Source organism: Nicotiana tabacum, chromosome 23 (genome assembly GCF_000715075.1).
Source record: "Nicotiana tabacum cultivar K326 chromosome 23, ASM71507v2, whole genome shotgun sequence".
NCBI lineage: Eukaryota > Viridiplantae > Streptophyta > Magnoliopsida > Solanales > Solanaceae > Nicotiana > Nicotiana tabacum.
This window is the reverse complement of record NC_134102.1, coordinates 112727846-112742008: the sequence shown is the minus strand read 5'-3', so window position 1 is coordinate 112742008 and position 14163 is coordinate 112727846. Positions and strand designations below refer to the sequence as shown.

Here is a 14163-nt window from a genome sequence, read left to right as displayed (position 1 = left end):
CGCATATGCGGGACTGCTTCTGCGGTTATTACTCTGCTTCTGTGGAAACCACTTAAGTCACTGGGCTCGCACATGTGCTCCAGGTTTCGCACCTGCGGAGGCGCTTCTGCGGCCCTTTGTCCGCTTCTGCAGAAACAACCAAACCTTCAAACTTCGCACCTGTGCTCTTCTCTCCGCATCTGCGTCCTCGCAAGTACGGAAGGAACATCACACCTGCGACCACTCCCTTTTCCACCTAGCCTGCTTCTGCGTCTCTCTTCCCGCTTCTGCAGGCTCGCACCTGCGGTGTCCACTCCGCAGGTGCGGTTACACCAGTAGCAGCGATACTTCAGCTGTTTCACCAACTCAAAACCAAATCCGTTGACCACCCGAAATCAAACCGAGGTCCTCGGGACCTCAACCAAACATACCAACAAGTCCTAAATCACGATACGAACTTAGTCGAATCCTCAATTCACCTCAAACAACATCAAAAACACGAATTACACACGGATTCAAGTCTAATGAACTTTGAAATTTCCAAATTCTACAAACGACGTCGAAACTTATCAAATCACGTCCGATTGACCTCAAATTTTGCACACAAGTCACAAATGACCCCACGAACCTACTACAACTTCCGAAATCGGAATCCGACCCCGATATCAAAAATTTCACTCTCGGTCAATCTTTCCAAAATTTCAACTTTCGCCATTTCAAGTCTAAGTCTACTCTCGACCTTCAAATCACATTCCGGACGTGCTCCTAAGTCTAAAATCACCTAACAGAACCATCAAAATTCAAATCCGAGGTCGTTTACACATAAGTCAACATCCGGTCAACTTTCCCAACTTAAGCTTTCAATTAAGAGACTAGGTGTCTCAATTCACTCTGAAATCTCTCCGGGCCCTCACCAACTAACCCGGTAAGTCATATAACAGTTGTAAAATACAAAAGAGACAGAAAATGGGGAAACGGGGCTACAACTCTCGAAATGACCAGTCGGGTCGTTACACCTCCTTTCACCTATTAGGCCATAATTTCCCTTAACGTTAACTTTTGGATTAAAAATACCCCTCCTTTTAACAGAATTCTTTGATAGCATATGTGGGTCCTTTAATTAAATATATGGCACTTATTTATTAGTCCACATAGTTATTAGACCAACCCCAAAATAATTCGACCCATCTAGGTTAAAACCCAAAACAACTACAAACCATTTGATTTTCTAACAGAAATTGTCCAAAGATTTTCAGCACTAGAAGTTTCGATTACAATAATGGAAAGCTTGAAGTTTAATCTTCACAGCAAGGTACTGACACAATGTTTTAAGTTCCAGACAACTTTAGCGAAGCATTTTAACATAATTGATCTCAATAAAGAAATCCAGCAGCAGAGGATTCAACAATGCCTAGTACGAGCTCCTCGAACCAGCAGCTATACTCGATTCTCAGCTTCAATTCAATAGGTTTTTTCGAATGATTTCCAACAACCCTTAAATCAGTACTACAAATTTTTATCAACCCCAGATTCGTTCTTGAGAAAGAAATTGAGAATTTCAACCAACAGACTTCAAATTCAGTATAAACTTCTCAAAGACTGTAAAAGTGATGTTTTAAAACCAAAAATAACTCAAAATCCCAGACTCGAAAGTCGAAACACCCAATTGATGCGGCGACAAATGATCGGGTTTAAAATTCAACTCAAGCTTTCGGATCGTTCAACAATGGCTATACAAAATTTTCTGGCAAATTCAATTCCAACAGCAAGTATTGGCAAAATTCAAATTAAAATAATTTCACAGCCTCAATAATGGACAACTTCAAAAATATTCCACTAATTTAAAATCTGTTTGTGCCTCGTTTCTTCAATGTTTTGCGTTTTATGACTGAGTGGATTCAGAAGCTGCGATTTTTGGTTAAAACTAGCGCAAATAAGCTCCAACCTATTCTATATCTAAGCTCAGCTAAGCTTCTTCATCTTATAAAAATGGTGGATTCTTCGAAATTCAGTTCCAGCAATCGCCAAACTCATGTGTAAACAAATAAATCCTAATGGGTCGGGTTATTATGAGTCGGATTATTTATGGATCGGGTCTAATAGCCAGGTGGACTAGTAAATTAATGCCACTTATTTCATTAAGGGACCCACATATGCCATCTCATGATTCTGTCAAAAGAGGGATATTTGTAATCCAAAAGTTAACGTTAAGGGCAATTATGGCCTAATAGGTGGAAGGAGGGCAAAGTTAAACCATTTTCAATACGTTAGGGGTAAGTTTTACCTTTTTCCGTATATTTTTTGTGGCGAGTGAATTGGTTGAGAAGAAGATGTGCTCGATTTTTTAGTGTAGTGTATTAAAGTGCTTATGAAAGTTAGTTACTATTCCTAAATATATCCTACCCGTCCTTTGGCCTACATTACAACCTTAAAGTCCTAATTGATTCTAGATTTGGCTAACTTAGATTAGTAGAGATGTACACTACGACAAGCTTATGGTACGACCACGAGATGCATATGAATTTTTTGTGAGAGTGTCCAAATTTTGTTCAATTGTGTGATGTCCTTAAATTATGTACAAAGGCATACTTGAATATGTAGACTATTCTATATTCACTCTTTTGTTTGTTGGTGAGGGCACATGATCTCATGAAGCATTGGTAATGTTGTAAACTTCTCTTGTTGGGTGGGTGCGCGAGTTGAGAGTGCTTAGTGGTAATAAGTCGACTCTTGAGGTAGGGTGATTACAGATAGATTGTTTGAACTGATTGAATTGAAATGTTTATATTTGGGCATATTTAAAATGGGAAAAATGTGAAATTTGTATGTTTATGCTTGATTGCCGGTATCGATCATATTCAAGTATAGAGTGTAGGGTTAAAAATTGAAGTGCCCCTCTCTAGTTGAGATGTGTACGTTGTTGGGGTGTAGTTGATAGTAGGGGTGTCAATGGTTCGGTTCGACCGGTTATTTTATAAAATTTATACCATACCAACTTTTCGGTTATTCTATTATGTATAACTAAAATTAGACTTTTCAAAATCGTCTCAATCATGTCGGTTTCTCTTCGGTATCGGTACGGTTTGGTTAATTTTCGGTAATTTTTTTAAACGTCATGTAAAGTCACTAGTAGAAGTAAAATGCAATAACATACGTACTTTTATTAGGACTTATCAAAATTCTCTAGATGTTTTTATAGTTTAGAAGGTGATGAATTAATATAATACGAAAGACATACATCACCATAGTTTCCAAAAGCTTTTATGATATGTAGGTCCATCTGAGTTTTGTTTTGCACGTTTCTATCATTTTGCATATAGCTATTTGTATTGTACAACTCATTGAAGAAATGGGACCCATTTAAAGTTCTTATTCATATATGACTGATGCTGCTTTGATTACTAGTGGGTGTAGTCTTACACTGTTATCTATGCGTAAAAATTAGCTAGTTTAAAAATCTGATTTTGGTGAAGTTTGGTTTGAAGATTAAAATGTGTTTGGACATCAATTTTCAAAATATATTTTTCAAATTTATTTTGAAAAAATATGAAACATGACTTATACCCACAAGTTCTAAAAACTATCACAAATACCCAACAATACCATTATCAATAACATTCATTATATTATCGCAAACCATAATCCTGAACATAAATAAATTTGATACAAAATTATCATTTTTATAATGAACTACATGATATACTATCAGGTGACCGAGAAGACGAAACAACATTGTTACAAAATAATAAATGGTGGGCTCTTTTATAAAATACAAAAGTTTGGGGCAATTTTTAAAAAATATAATAATAATATTTTGGCCAAAAACCAGCTATTGAACTGGTTTTGAGATTTGGGATTTGAGATTTGAGATTTTTCCAAAATATAAGCAAAATCTATGGGCAAATATGTGTTTGCCAAATAAATCCTAAATTTATTTTGACAAAATCTATGGCCAAACGGGTCCATAGTATTTGATTTGAAGTACTGTAATTTAGTTTGAGTGCACTAAATGTGAACTAAAAGTGGAAAACTACATAAAAATATTTAGAATTCTAATGATCTTTTATACGTATATATTAAAGCATAATTTAGGTTGTCATCTTTTACGTCGAATATTTTTATTTAGAGAAAATAGTATAGAAACATACAAAGTGAGTACATGAATGAGAAAAAAATAATAGAAATTTTAACAATATGTATGAGTTTAACATAAATATCTTAAGGTTAGATTATATTATTAGTAGCTTTTATTCATTTACAGTTGTATATGGAGAATGATTAATTAGTGTAAATTCCATTTAGGACATCATCAGAAAAGTTGGAAAAAGAATTATTTGAAGTTGGAATTTCATAAAATTTAACTTTCGCCTTCTCACAAATTTATAAGTATCATGTCTAGCTCATATTTTGGGCGCATGTAGTCTCGAATTTTTCCTTCTCAAACGTGAACTTCATAGTAAATAAAAAATATATTTTTTCGTAGTTTCTTTTTAATTAAAACTCATATATCTTTCCGTCATAATAAAGAAAAATATATCTAACTTCAGCATATTTATCTTTAAAATCTTATAAAATAAAATTAAAGTCCTTTCTTTCTGGTAAACAAGGGAAGCCCATGATTTTAAATTAAAATTGATCTTTCATTTCTATCACTCTAAATTAATATTAATCTAACTTTAACAATACCCATCTCTCAAAATCTTATAAAAATAAAATAGTAGAGCAAAATAGAGTCCAACTTAACATGAAAAAGAAAAATAAGTAATAACCTTGCTTGTAAAGTTATTTTCCTAATTATATATATATATATATATATATATATATATATATATATATATATATATATATATATATATATATATATAGAGAGAGAGAGAGAGAGAGAGAGAGAGAGAGAGAGAGAGAGAGAATGGACTTCCCTATGATCGAAAATATATTTTATTTGAGCTAAATTAATTTGGCAAAAGAAATTGTGACTTTGAAAAATCAAGAAGGCATTAATTAGTATTTTTCCAAATTATCCTTGAACCAAAAAATGATCTACAAAATATGAGTATATATAAAGAGCAATTTAAGAAGATATAAAAGATAACTTAGTTAAATAACACTTACATTAATGCTATTAAATGATTCTCTTAATGCACGTGTCAAAAATTTAGAAGAATTTATTTTGAACGAAAGGTAACATCGTCTAATAAATTATCCATAACTATTTTAATAACTTGATATTTTAAGTAAATTTTTATGTTATCAGTGCGTATAAATTAAGAAAAAAATTTACGCATACTAATTAACACAACTTAAGCATTGTATTATTGGGCCCATGCATCTCTTACTAGTGTCATATATAAGACTCAAAAAACTAAAATATTATAAGATACTTTAATTCATACGCACACACATTTGTATTTAGAATTATTTTCTTTCACACGCGACAAACAAGGCAATTCACGTGGCGGCAAAGTCTTAGTTACACGTAGCATCCAGTCAGCACCAAATTAATTAAGCCAGTTATACGCACATCATCCAATATAAAAACATAACGTCTCTTATATAATATTCTCATTTGTCCAATAAACGATCACGAGGAGGCTTTGTTTATTCTTCCCTTTGCGTGTATATATCAAAAGAGGAAAGAAAAATATAAATGTAAGGCAAGTCAAAATGAGATCATATTAAGAAACTAATAAGGCAAGAAAAAAAAAGTTAAGAAGGAGAATGGAAAAGATGTAAAAAGGCATGAAACGCAAAAAAAGGAAAGTAATCCAAAGAAAATTTGACCAAAAACTTTACCTAATATATACACCAAAACTTTTATACACCATATATATATATATGGCATGAGCCATATATATAAACTTTTACATTACAACATGATCAAAAAGTTAATAAATGTAGATTATAATCAAAACTTCAAAATAAACTATAGTGTGATAAGGATATTAACCGTAACCAATAAGAATTATATTTAGTTATAACTATACAAAACAATTTAAATTACTGAATGAACTCGAGTTAAATTAATTAAATTTGATGTGATGCATTAAGTAAACTTTTTCCCCAAATGACTGGAGAACAACCATATTGTCACGACCCCAAATCCACTAGTCGTGATGACATCTAATCCAACCCGCTAGGTAAGCCAACTAATAACTATCCAATTCCAATAATATTAATAAGATAATTAAACAAAAGGAATTATCTGAATCTTATACATTTCTCAAGGACTGGTAGTACAAATCATGAGTTTCTAAGAATAGAGTTTACAAAGCTGAAATGAAGTAAATACATCATCTGTTTGAAAAATACATTAACAGAGTTTTATAGATCTAAGGCTACTATGAACAAGAGGCAGCTATAACCGGGACGCATGTACATCTTCAAATCCAGCTCCCATCAGACACAACAACATCAGCATCCAACATCTGCACGCAAGGTACAGAAGCGTAGTATGAGTACAACAAACCACACGTACTCAGTAAGTAACAAACCTAACCTTAGGTTGAAAGTAGTGACGAGCTAACACAAAGGTCAGGTCCAACATCAATATTCCACAATAGTTCATAACAGCATAGTACAAGTAATAAAAGACGTATCTCATAAATAAGGTGTTCAATTCATTCACAGTTCCAGAAAATAGGCATTGCTTTTCAAGTATCTCAGTGAAAACTCAAATCTTTTACCGAAAATGCCAAAATACGAGTAAGTTTGAAAACTGTGATTTTTCACAAAACTCCTTTCAATAATAAGTAAGATGTTTTATTTTCAGATAGCATGAGGAAAGTACGTCTCTATACCTACATGTCAAGATACAGGTAAAATCATAAATGTCACCAAAATCGGGTAGTAGAAGGAAATACATCACTATGCATGTATCTCAAGTACGCATGTCAAATGCAATGCATCTCAATGATGAGCTCATGTACTCACACTCTCAGAGTACTCAATCTCACTGTCTCGCATTCTCTCTCATTATGCTCAATGCTCAGCACACTCAATCACTCAGCGTTGTACAATACCTGCTGCGGCGTGCAACCCGATCCATATATGACCATAAGGCACGTTGCGGCGTGCAACCCAATCCATATATATATATATATCCATAAGGCTCGTTGCGGCGTGCAACCCGATCCACATGTATATAGCCATAAGGCTCGTTGCGGCGTGCAACCCGATTCACATGTATATAGCCATAAGGCTCGTTGCGACGTGCAACCCGATCCATATATATATATATCCATAAGGCTCGTTGCGGCGTGCAACCCGATCCACATATATATAGCCATAAGGCTCGTTGCGAAGTGCAACCCGATCCATATACACATATATAATCAACTGCGCTCACTGGGGGTGTGTAGACTCCAGAGGAGCTCCTACAGCCCAATCGCTATAATCCGTACGAACAACTCACGTTCCATAATATCAATATCTGGATCCGCACGGACAACTCACGTGCTGCACTGACAACTCACGTACTATAGTATCAATATCCTCACAAACAGGCCCCCGACCTCACTTAGTCATCAATCTCTCTAGTCTCACTCACGGGCTCACAATGTCATGAAACTAGCCCGACAACAATGATATGATATATCAATAAATAATAATTGAGATTGAGATATGATATGAATGCATGAATATGACTGAGTACGAAATATCAATGAAATCAGTGAAATGACAGCAAGAAACAACCACTATGGGTCCTAACAGTATCGTCATAAAGCCTAAACATGATATCTAGCATGATTGACAGCTCAATTACTTTATCACATGGTGAAAATACGGACATCAACAAAGTAGGGCCGCTATACAGTGCCATGGAAATAACAAAGTCCCAATTCACATGGTGCACTCCCACATGCCCGTCACCTAGTATATGCGTCACCTCAATACCAATCACATAACACGTATTTCGGGATTTCATACCTTCAACACTAAGTTTAGAAGAGTTACTTACCTCGAATAAGCCAATACCAATGTTGAACAAGCCAAGCGATGCTCCAAAGATGCCATCACATACGTAGCGACCTCCGAACGGCTCAAAACTAACCAAAAGCAATTCAAATATATCAAATAAAGCCAAAGGAAATAATTCCACATGATAAAGATCGAATCCTTATTCAAAGCCCAAAATCGGCCAAAACTCACACCCGGGCCAGCGCCTCGTAACCCAACAAAACTCACAAAATCCGACAACCCATTCAATTACGAGTCCAACCATACTAGTTTCACTCAAATACGACTCCAATTCGATGTTCAAAACTCAAAAATTCATATTATGAAACTTTAAGCCAAAACCCCCAATTTTCTCTTTTAAATTCACAATCCAATTACCAAAAACGAAGGTAGATTCATGAAATATAACCAAAACCGAGTAGAGAACACTTACCCCAATACTTGTGATGAAAATTGCTCCAAATATCGCCTCAATCCGAGTCCCACATCTCAAAATATGAAGAAAGAACCAAAGCCTCGATTTTATGGTTTCTGCCCAGCATTTCCGCATATGCGATTAAAATGTCGCATCTGCGACGCGACCTAAGCGGAATCTCACCTCTACGAAGCCCATGGAGGCCGACCCTTCCGCACCTGCGGACATTCTCCGCCTCTGCGCACGCGCAGGTGCGCCAACCAACTCCCGCTCCTGCGCCACTCACCGCTTCTGCGGCTAATCTTACGCTTCTGCAGACGCGCAGATGCGCCCTTACTTACGCTTCTGCGGTCTTCCTCAGCAGCTCAAACCTCGGTTCTGCGACTCCTCTGTCGCTTCTGCGACCATCGTACCTGCGCAAACCAGCCGCATGTGCGATCACACGAGAACTAACAGCTTAGCAAAAATCCAAAAATGCAATGAAATAATCCGAACCTCGTCCGAAATTTTGAACTTTTTAACTTCAATAACTCGTGCCGAAATATAGCAAATCAACCCGGAATGAACCCAAATTTTGCACACAAGTTCGGAATAACATAACGAAGCTATTCCAATTCCCGGAATCACAATCCGGACGCGCTCCTAAGTCCAAAATCATCCAACGGACCTATCGGAACCATCAAAACTCCGTTCCGGGTTCAAATTGATAAAAAAGTAAAACTTGGTCAACTCTCCCAATTTAAAGCTTCAACAATGAAATTCATTCTTCCAATTCGATTTCGAATAACCTGAAAACCAAAACCAACAATTCCGAATAACCTGAAAACCAAAACCAACGATTCATATAAGTCATAATACATCACACAGAGCTACTTATGCTCGCAAACTACCGAGCGAAGTGTAAATGCTCAAAACGACCGGTTGTATCATTACATGCATTTGTTTACTTCTTATAAAATGATCTGGCAAGACCGTACGATACTTTAAACCAACCGACAACGTACAATTAAGGCATATTTTTTCAACCTTTTTTAGGACATGCACAAAGGTTGTAAACGGACAGCTTGGCTTGGAATTTTCCCAGATCTTACCATCGGATCTTCCTAGACAATCCAGCGTGTTGATAACTTTTTCCCAACCACCAAATTAGAGCTTAATATCCAGTCAACTATTCTTTAACTACCGGTGTACCCCACATTCCACCAATATATAAAGACCCCCATTTCTGCTCCAAAATCTTCTCTCTCTATATATCTATATATATATATATTCCATATATTCAACTCTTTTGGTTAATTGTTCATTCTTGGTAAGTTCCCAGGAATAATTTTAGGCTAATATTTCTCTGCTTGTTGTGCTTCATCTTACCAAGGTTTGTCCCAGCACCTATGCAGTTAATTTTTATGATGATAGGGGCGGATACAGTATAGAGGCAATGGGTGCACGAGAACCATGAGTACACATGCACTTACTATCTCGAGATTTGTTTGTGTCTAGAAATTTAGATTGTGCATCATAGATTTTAAATTTTGGATATGTCTTTGCTTATATATACTCGTTTCGTTCAATCCACCTTTGTAGTTTGTCTTGCAATGTATTTATTATTCTTGTTATATTTTCTGTTCCAATGGATTTTAATGATATTATGTTTTCCAGCTGGCTTCGAGTTATTACACATAGTATTATCCATTCTTATGCTTTCATGTTAGTTTGCTTGTTAAGGAAGTAAGTTGAGGTCTATAATTTGAACTAAATTTTTGGTGAATACTGATGCATAGCTGGTGCATTCCAAATAAAAGTTATATATGATGCGTTGAATATTCCAAATCAAAAAGAAGGATTATATAGCTTACCCTAACTTGTTCGAGACCGAGACGTTGTTGTTGGAATTAATTCATGTGTCTGAATGTGATTAATAAACCCCATTCTCCCAAATACTTTCTGGCTGACTTTAAGATATTGCACTGTTATTACGTGATAGTCTTAAAAGATTGCTAATTCTATTGACAAAGTGCAGATCTTGAAAAGGTTGTTCAAAATGCCTAGCACTATGGATTCTGAGAATGGAACTGTCAAACATGTCGAATCATCTCTTCCATCTTTATTCGAAATTGAGGAATCTGATGATGATTTGTCTGGATTGCTGGAAAAACCAAGAGCTGTTAATATAGAAAGGAAAAGATCATTTGATGAAAGATCTTTCAGTGAAATGTCAATAACTCATTCGCCGCCACACAATCTAGACAGTGTGTTTTCCCCAGGAAGAAGGTCTAGCATAAATTCACCCAGATCAAGCCACTGTGTTGAGCCACATCCCATAATAGGCGAAGCGTGGGAAGCCCTGAGGCGTTCTATAGTTCAGTTCCGAGGACAACCTGTGGGAACTCTTGCTGCTGTAGATAATTCTACAGAGGAACTTAACTATGATCAGGTACAATTTTGATCATTTTCTAGTTCTTAGGCAAATGCTACAACTTCTAGCATGTTTGGCCGTGCTTCTAAAATTAGCTTATTCTATAAAGTATTTTTAAAAAAAGTACTTCTGGTAAGAAACAATTTGTGTTTTGCTAATCAATTTAAATTAATATTTGGCCCAACTTTTTTAAAGAGTTCTTCGAAATGCATTTTTCTCATAAGTGTTTTCTCGAACCCGTAACCTCCTGCTCACAAGGCAGCAACTTTACCAGTTACGCCAAAGCTCCCCTTCTTAATAAACCTTGCAACTCTGACTTAAAAAACTATGGCAGGTATTTGTGAGAGATTTCGTGCCCAGTGCTTTGGCATTTTTAATGAATGGTGAACCTGAAATAGTCAAAAACTTTCTTCTGAAAACGTTACGGCTCCAATCATGGGAGAAGAAGATAGACCAGTTCAAGTTAGGGGAAGGAGTTATGCCTGCAAGTTTTAAAGTAATTCATGACTCTGTTAAGAACTCTGATACTATTGCTGCTGATTTCGGGGAATGTGCTATAGGCAGAGTTACTCCTGTAGATTCTGGCTTCTGGTGGATTATACTCCTTCGTGCATACACAAAGTCTACAGGGGATACTTCTTTAGCTGAAATGCCCGAATTTCAAAAGGGTATACGCCTGATTTTGGCTTTAGGTCTTGCGGAAGGTTTTGATACATTTCCGACCTTGCTCTGCGCTGATGGATGCTCTATGATTGATCGCCGAATGGTTAGTCTCATGAACTCGATCTCTTCTTTGCCATTGTTCTTGAGCTAGATGCGGGTTTGGAGCAGGTTGTGTGGGCTCAATTGAACTTATGTTTTCGGCTTGAACTATATATACTTATGCAAAAGAAGTTAAAATATTGGAGTACTCATAATTTTAATAGTACAATAAAGAACCCATAGCCAAAAGGCTACATCCGACTCTATCTGTCCATCTCCTTTCAGTATAAGGTTTTTTTTCTTCTTTTTTTCCGGAGGATCTCCTCTTTTTCATCCTGTACTCCTTCCATTTATTCTGATTGATCTTTTGCATTGTAAATTCTTTCTTTACTATTCGTGTTTCTTGGCAATACCAACTTAATAATTGTGTTTTGTAAAGTCCCTCTTAGTGTGTTTGGCCAGCATACGAGTTTGACTGCTTATGTCCTATTGTTAATTTTTCAGGGAGTTTATGGCTATCCTATTGAGATACAAGCGCTTTTTTTTATGGCCTTAAGATGTGCTTTGTTTCTACTAAAACAAGATGAAGAAGGCAGAGAGTTTTCTGATCGAATAATTAAACGCCTTAATGCCTTAAGCTATCACATGAGAAGTTACTTTTGGCTTGATATGAAACACTTGAATGATATACACCGTTACAAGACAGAAGAGTACTCTCACACTGCAGTTAACAAGTTCAATGTGATGCCAGATTCATTACCAGATTGGGTTTTTGATTTCATGCCAAGTCGTGGCGGTTACTTCATTGGAAATGTTAGTCCAGCTAGAATGGATTTCCGTTGGTTTTGTTTGGGTAATTGCATTGCAATTTTGTCATCTTTGGCTACACCTGAACAAGCCTCAGCAATAATGGATCTCATTGAATCGCGATGGGAAGAGCTTGTTGGAGAAATGCCACTCAAAATTTGTTATCCTGCTATGGAAACTCATGAATGGAGGATTGTTACGGGGTGTGATCCTAAAAATACTAGCTGGAGTTACCATAATGCTGGATCTTGGCCAGGTTAGTTCCTCCTGTTTTAAAATCCCTAAAGTTCATCTCTAGTTAGTGATTTATTATTTGACAAAACATATTGTGATGTATGCAATGTACTTGTTGAGTAGCTTAACTAACTAATTGGTGAATGGAGTGCATTCGACCTATGCGTTTAAGATTTGAACCTAATGAATTCTAACCTTTTGAATTTTTTAGCACTAAACTCATTATATTTTATTATGAATTCAAAATTTAGTATTTCTTGATACTTTAGTGATTTTTCACATATGTACTAGTTCTGTGATGTTGGTCTTGGCCAAGTTAGTTCGTCATGCTTTAAAATCCCAAAAGTTCAAATCTATTTAGTGACTTGTTATTTGTCCAACATATTGTGATGTATGCAATGTACTTGTTGGGTAGCTTAACAAACTAAATGGTGAATGGAGTGTAAGATTTTGAACCTGATGAATTCAACCTTTGATGTTTTTAGCACTAAACTCATTGTACTTTAGAAATTATTGATTCAGAATTTAGTATTTCTTGAAATTTTAGTAATTTTACACATATGTATCTAGTTCTGTGAGAAAAATGCTCGGTTCAATTGAACTCCTAGGATAAAGGCTCCCTCCACCTTGCTTATGTGAGCAAAGCATAACATATTCCAAACTTGAATAAAGGAGTTGTGGTTTCTGACTTAAAATGGCCCAATGATACTCTTACTAGGCTAAGCCCGCGCCATTTTTTTCAAAAAGCTTCACGCCATTAAGAGTATCCAAACATCTTATAAGTAACTTTCTTTTCTTTTTTACAACACACATCCAACAGTGGTAGGTTGATGGTCAATGTAATACAAATCAAATGATTCTTCTAAATCGAAATTGGCTTGGATAGAGCAAGTGATACAAACGATCGATACAGTTAACTACAACTAATTTGAGATTGAAATATAGTTGATTGACATCAATTTACTTGTTTTTTGTGTCTTAGTTCTTTTGTGGCTCCTTACGGCTGCATGTATCAAGACTGGAAGACACCAATTAGCAAGAAAAGCCATTGAACAAACAGAAACTCGTTTACTAAAGGATAGTTGGCCAGAGTACTATGATGGAAAACATGGTCGTTACATTGGCAAACAAGCTCGGAAATTCCAAACGTGGTCCATTGCTGGTTATTTGGTGGCTAGAATGATGCTTGAAGATCCATCTCATTTGGGTATGATAGCACTAGAAGATGACAAACAGATGAAGCCTCCAATGAAAAAATCTACTTCTTGGTTTTGTTAATATACTATAGTCACTTTCAATTGCTTAAAGTACTTGTCTTTTAGATTTTATTTTGAGTTTTTGACATTCTTTTTGATTTGTCATGAAAATTTCCTTATTAATGGTAAGAGTGTATTGTGTTTTTCTTTCTCCTCTCATATTGGTCTTGTCCTAAAGATATACTTCAAATGATAATTATGATTTGCTGGAGATATATTAGATAAACATTTGTTGGTTCTATACCTAACTAGCATTCCTTTACATGATTGAGGGGGAAAAAAAGAAAATTCATGGTTGGTTAGTGTTACCAGTAACTTCACATCATTGTGCTGAAACTCAACCAAGTTTGGTATACAAATCAAGATTATTATTCAGCAACATGCAATGTCAAATTCATCAC

At 35.7% G+C, this 14163-nt stretch overlaps 1 protein-coding gene across 3 annotated transcripts; it reads left to right on the top strand.

The window, feature by feature from the left end:
- Window positions 1–9602: 9602 nt before the first annotated feature.
- On the top strand, window positions 9603–13921 carry LOC107768460 (putative alkaline/neutral invertase D). Of its 3 annotated transcripts, none has more exons than XM_016587584.2 (5): window positions 9603–9722; window positions 10368–10781; window positions 11098–11529; window positions 11970–12528; window positions 13489–13921. In XM_016587584.2, the coding sequence occupies exons 2-5, from the start codon at window positions 10389–10391 to the stop codon at window positions 13782–13784; spliced, it is 1680 nt and encodes a 559-aa protein (XP_016443070.1). In that variant the 5' UTR covers window positions 9603–9722; window positions 10368–10388; the 3' UTR covers window positions 13785–13921. The 3 variants fall into 3 exon arrangements, with proteins under 3 accessions (XP_016443070.1, XP_075102889.1, XP_016443071.1); XM_075246788.1 differs by having other exon boundaries at window positions 9606–9659; XM_016587585.2 differs by lacking the exon at window positions 9603–9722 and adding an exon at window positions 9753–9806.
- Window positions 13922–14163: the final 242 nt, after the last annotated feature.

Bases quoted from the DNA above. Each gene is read 5' to 3' on its own strand.
- LOC107768460 (XM_016587584.2), top strand. From the start codon at position 10,389: ATGCCTAGCACTATGGATTCTGAGAATGGAACTGTCAAACATGTCGAA. The intron at 11,530-11,969 runs GTTAGTCTCATG...TTAATTTTTCAG, and splicing joins CTATGATTGATCGCCGAATG to GGAGTTTATGGCTATCCTAT. The intron at 12,529-13,488 runs GTTAGTTCCTCC...TTTGTGTCTTAG, and splicing joins TAATGCTGGATCTTGGCCAG to TTCTTTTGTGGCTCCTTACG.